The sequence below is a fragment of the Notothenia rossii genome (assembly GCF_949606895.1).
Source record: "Notothenia rossii genome assembly, chromosome: 11".
NCBI lineage: Eukaryota > Metazoa > Chordata > Actinopteri > Perciformes > Nototheniidae > Notothenia > Notothenia rossii.
Genome location: NC_136910.1, coordinates 37,806,816 through 37,812,815, shown reverse-complemented (window position 1 = coordinate 37,812,815; position 6,000 = coordinate 37,806,816). Strand labels below are relative to the sequence as shown.

At 41.5% G+C, this 6,000-nt stretch overlaps 1 protein-coding gene across 1 annotated transcript in view; it reads right to left on the bottom strand.

The window, feature by feature from the left end:
• The window catches only part of lamc3 (laminin, gamma 3), a gene marked incomplete at its 3' end in the record, with an annotated part of 159,122 nt that overhangs the window by 2,607 nt on the left and 150,515 nt on the right, over positions 1-6,000 (bottom strand). The window contains exons 22-27 of the mRNA XM_079659941.1: positions 4,458-4,662; positions 3,801-3,947; positions 2,695-2,797; positions 1,002-1,204; positions 280-420; positions 74-173 (exon numbers count right to left, since the gene is read on the bottom strand). Coding sequence (XP_079516067.1) covers positions 74-173; positions 280-420; positions 1,002-1,204; positions 2,695-2,797; positions 3,801-3,947; positions 4,458-4,662 — 899 coding nt within the window. The remainder of the gene's footprint in view (positions 1-73; positions 174-279; positions 421-1,001; positions 1,205-2,694; positions 2,798-3,800; positions 3,948-4,457; positions 4,663-6,000) is intronic.

Sequence of the window (6,000 nt, the reverse complement as noted above, 5' to 3'; positions counted from 1 at the left end):
TAATGAAGATTTATGAGTTTGTCCTGACTTTAAAGGAGGCAGAGTGAACATCATCTATAAGAGAGTGACTTACCAATCTTGCTGATTAGCTCAGTGAGTGTAACAGAGAAAGCCTTTAACTGGAGCCTGGCTGCCTCCATGTCTTCTTTAACGCCGGCCAGGGACGCCTGAGGCTGGAAATGAGAAGACAGAAACATCGTCATTATCACTGAGCACAGGAAGCACAGATCAATATGCATGGATCCTGCTGTTCAGATGTGTGGATGACGTGTGTGTTACCTCTGCAGTGACCAGGGAGCGGGCTCTGTCAGTCTGCAGCTCCTGCTCACTCAGCTGCTGCAGAGCGGAGTCGATGTGCGAGCTGAGGTGAGCCGACGCTGTCCTCGTGTGCTTGGCCTGGATCAGAATGGCTTTGGATTCCTGCACACAAAGGAAGGGGAGAACAGGGGAGAGACAAACTGTAATCAACTATTAGGGCTGCACAACATCAGGAACATATGTTATTACTTGTGATATAAATACTAAATGAACAGATATTAAAGTGTACTCAGTTCTGCTTTATAAACATATATACTGCCAAAATACACAAATTGCTTTTAGATAAAAAAAAATAAAAGGGAAATGAATTGGAAGATAGTTTGATTTTTCCAAACTGAACATCTAACTGCACACAAATATTGATTTGAAGTGTAGTTAGAAAGTGTGTAATGTGTTTCTTTGCAAGATGAAATTGTGATGACGATGAAATATTAATTATTGTGCAGCCCTACCGACTATTTGAGATATTTTGTTCAGATAGTTTTGTAGGGTTTTTAGTATGAATTTGTTTATCCTTTATTTAACCAAAAAGGCCCCAACTCAATATGAGAACTGATTTTGAACTGGGTTTTGAACATGACTGTTTTCATCAAGAGGGGGTAAAGATTCCAAGTTGCAAAGCAAAACTCAAAAGTCCACCTGGACCCCTGTGCCACAGAGCGGTGTGTTGGCTTCACACACACCTTTGCCACAGCGTGAGCGGTGTGTTCTGCCTGCTGTGTGATGTTGCTGGAGAGGCTGGAGTTCTGCAGAGCGGGTTCCAGCATCTCTTTTATCTGCGAGACCTTTCTCCTGACATCTGCCAGAACCTTCTCCTCCAGAGGTTTCTCCTTCTTTATCGAGGCCTTTGTCTGGGCCTGCTGCCGGGGCCACTCCCTCACCATGTCTGACGATCAGGAAGAAGGCAAGGGAAAGGAACAGAGGCAGTGAAAAGTTGTTTTAAATCCCAAATGTAGCTATTAAAGTGCATTCTCTCGACTCATCCACGCCCTCATCACCTCCCGTCTGGACTATTGCAACAGCCTCCTCTATGGTTCACCAGCAAAAATCCTCAACAAACTTCAATACATCCAGAGCTCTGCTGCCCGTCTACTCACCCACGGCCGAATCCGTGAACACATTACACCTGTCCTCATCAAGCTCCACTGGCTCCCCATCCCCCAGAGAATTCAGTACAAGATCCTCCTAATGACGTACAAAGCCCTCCAAAACCTGGCCCCATCCTACCTGACTGACCTCCTCCACAGACATACTCCGCTCTGCTGCTGCCAACCTCCTGTACCTCCTGTCCCTCCCCACCCGGACCAACCTCAAGTCCAGGGGCGGCAGAGCCTTCTCCATTGCTGCACCCACCCTTTGGAACTCACTACCCCAATCCATCAGAGATTCTTCCTCCCTCACAGCATTCAAAACATCACTCAAAACCCACCTGTTCAACACTGCATTCAACCACTGACCCCCCCCCCCCCCCCCCCATTTCCAGTTTTGTTTATCTCTTTTTGTATTTATTTTGTATTTTTTATTCTCTGTCAAAGCGTCTTTGAGTTCCTAGAAAAGCGCTATACAAGTCCCATGTATTATTATTCTCATGATTAAATGAGCAACAATCAAATATCAAGCTGGGGAAAAGACATTCAATGGGTTAAATGTTGCTTATTCATGAATGTTGCATGCATGTCTGTGACATGACGTGATAGTGAGTCAGAAGAGCTCAGAGAACACCAACAATTCTGAAATCTCTTTCATATTGATACCCCTTCCACATTATTTTTTTTGTATATTTTAGGTCCATATACCCTGTACACTGCACTCTACTTCTTTTTGCACTTACCTTTTATCTAGTATGCAGTACATTCACATGTTCTAGCTTGAGGTGACAGATTTGGGTAAAAAACTGATTAAGAAAACAGGTTTACGGAGTCATGGTTGTTTTGAATTATAAAAGGTTTGACTTAAACATACTATTTTCTCCTGGCAGAATTGTATTTAAATATTTCATGCTCTGTTTTTACTGTGCTGTTTCAGTTTCTTCCATGAAAGTCTGAGGAGTAACTTAAGATTCTCTGCACGCATCATAAAGAGTCGATATTTCATTTATGAATTTGACGCATTGGAAACTCTCAAAAAATTCCACTTCATTACATTTTCCACATAATGTAAGCCGCTGCTGCATTCAACACTCGGAAGATTAGGTCAAAATGTTACAATGGTGATGACATATTTATTACAGAAATATTTCAGTTCTTGTTGTTGATATGTTTGTTTTCAGACTCTGCACTTGACATTTCAATTTAAGAAGAAAAATGTTGTTGAACAAAAACAACAATGCAGGACAGACAGTGAAGAGAGAGAAAAACAGAAACAAAAAAGACTCACATTGCAGTTCTCTGTGCAGGGCGATTGCTTCAGACTCAACCTCTTTCCCTCTCACCACTGACGTCAGAGCCATGACCTTTGACCCCTGAGTGTGAGCTCGCAGCTTAAGAATGAGACATGTAAGAGGAAACAAAACCTCAGTGGAGTCAAGTGGAAGTATAAAGCTTGCAAAAACAGATATCAATCACAGGAGGGAGGACAGCATTACAATCATTTCCAGCCATGCAGCCTGGACGTGGAAGACACACATTGGTTTTTCAAGTTTTGGAGCCTTTAGTTTGGTATTTCTGTTTTTTTTGGAACCAGAAGTGAAATGAGAGGTTGGAACTAAGTATAATGTTTGTATATGTGACCACAAATGTTACAATTAACTTTCATGAAGTGAAAACACGCTGTAGGAGGGTTAAAGCTCAGCCAAAACTCCGACTGGGCCGCCACCTGTCAATCACAAGGTAGCCACGCCCTGAAAGACACATCTCTTTATCAAATGTTTTAATTTAAATTGAACCATGATTTACATCTATTTCTAAAGAAGACCAGCAATTGAGCCCATAAACTCTTGTTTACTTGGTTCACTGAGGTCATAAATCAATGAGGAAGGCTGGTCATTATTTCATAGACTTCTATACATACTTATTTTAGCAACCAGAGAGGTATACATTATACCTGCTGTTTAGTGTGTTGGTATGCTATCATTTAATGTTTATCAATCAATACAAATTACAGTCATTAGTTTGTTTAGTTGATTGTAATGTCACGTATTGAGCTATACTGAAATTCAAGGTATCATTACAGTTATTACAACTTATCCTGAGGTAAAAATGAATGTCTGTGCCAAGTATCATGGAAATGTACCAAGTAGTTGACGAGACACTTCGTTCAATACAACGGATTGGACTCTGCTCTTTAATGTGCGTACTAAACTTAAAGTCAATCCATGTGAAAGTCATTGAGTGATTTTCATCAAAAGTAGTGGACCATCAGAACTGCAAAACCACACATTCAGCTGCTAGCATGGCTAATAAACCGTAAGCATTTAATATGACAATTCAATAAACATTCAATGTGTTTAGACATCAAGCAACATGCTGATTTAATTTAGTCACCTCACTGATGTCCTCCTCTATCTCCAGTTTCTTATTGGCAGTTTGTTTAAGAGGCTCCATCTCTTCTCTCATCTTCCTCACGAGATTGTCTTTGGTCTGAATTTGCCGGTCCAGCTCTTTCGTCTGTTTTAACAGGTCCTCGCCCCACTAAACAGGAAGAAGAAACGCACCACTTGAATGCTTTCATTACAACAAATCTCGCTTTGCTTTCTCTCTAATTTTTGCAAAAACATTTAATCAGCCATTTGCAGAGGGAATATTAGGGAACTATTTCTGTGTTGTTTTACAGTGTTTGGTGTGCTCAGAGAGGCTGCAGTGGTTAATCAATCTCCTCTGGAACAACATGTACCCCCATGAGCAGCAAACCCTGCCAGGATCCTCTCTCTTGTGCCTACTCAGTGTCCCCCTCTGCTTGCCAAATGTTAAATCATCAAGAAAGAACAAATGATGAGGAGTTAACAGCCCACTCGTCATAAAATGATAGCTACTAGTATCCGTATATGAGCTTAGTTAAATGTGCTGGAATGGTTCCTTATATAATATGTGCAGCTATCAAGCCGGCTGTAATAAGACTAAATGATTCACTCATGGCTCTATAATGTGACATAATAATGCTTCACATTCAGTGTGTACCCTGCAGGTGCTGCACAGACTGACCTCTGTGGTGTGCTTGGCTGCATGTGTTTGTTTGTGCTCTGGTGATGGGCTGGTCTCAGTCAGAGCCAGCTGATGTAAGGATGATGTGATGTTACCCAGGGCGATCTTCATGCCTGCAGCCTCTTCCTCCAGGGCCAGCTGTTTGGCTGCAGTTTCATTCACCTGCACTGTCAGGTTCCCCTTCTGCTGCTGCATTTGGGTTATTCTGAGAGACACAGATGAGAAAATGTTGTAAAAATATATTCTACTGCATTAGATTGGTTCAGACATGATATCTTTTTGTCGGCCAACCCCGGGGTTTGCATCACTAGGGCTACCTCGATATAAATCAGTGGGATTTTTCCATTGGACTTTGGAATATCGCAGAAAATAAGCTCTGTAGAAAACACACATTTATGATACTTTTCTTCAGCTGGATAATATCCACTTACTAACACCCCTTTCATAATAGTTGAAACCTAAATTCCAACAAACTATGTTACGGTCACATGACTTCTCATCACCACCGCTAAGCTAAAGACAGCTAATGTTCAATGTAATGACTTTAAGTTGTCTCATTTAGTTACTTGTTAGCAACTGCAGTTTTTAAGACACAGAAGCTTCGCAAGGTGGGAACTTACTGACATATTTTATGTCGTAGAATCATTAAAAAGGCCCTATTAAGCTCACCCTCCGTCTGAAACCAGAGCCCAGTCTGCTCAGATTGGTTAGCTGGCCGGCTCTGTTGTGTCCCGCCCCTTAGCCTCTCACGTACAATGTGTTTGAGTGCAATCCAAACGCAAGAATGTTACATGGTGATGTCATTATGTTACAAAAGTAAACAAAGGAGTCCAATGGAGGCTTTTTGGGAGTGTGTGGGAGGGAAACTCCCTCTGGAGGGAACACAGGGGTTCCAGCCTTTGCAGACCATTTAGCATCAAACCTATAGAACACACTACAGGAGAGGGAAAACCCTAAAAGCAAAGGGACACTTTAAAATGTCTTTAGCTTGTGTTAACAATAGAGCTTATTCATCTAGCCAATCTTAAGAAGAAGGAACCTGGAAGTGGTCATATACTGACTGACTTCAGGGTTTACGGCTCATTCCTGCACCAATCTATAGCCCCTTTTCTTCTGTTGATCTAATGCTTTATTATTGTAAAGATGATGAAAAGGAGGTAAGAGATTCTATAGTGCAGTATCATTACAGCCGCACATATGTTGCACATCATTCAGCACATTACATTTCATATCTTTGGCTAGAGAAATGTGAAAAGCATTGTGCCGTGCCATATTGACATCCATATAAATCTGGGGGGAAGACAAAGCAGCTTGTTATAAGTGAGTAAAGAGGATTAAAAGATAAAGCAACAGTGTGCGAAGAAATCATGATGAATTCATGAAAGCTGTTAGACACAGTGCAGTGCCATTTTTATCACCTCCACAGCTGTAATGAATCTGTTTAGCCTCAACAGACACAGAATTCACATTGTGTCACTTTCTCTTTCTGTATGCAGTGTTCAGCAAAAACCATATGCCTTTTGGGAAGTTGAAACTAATTGAT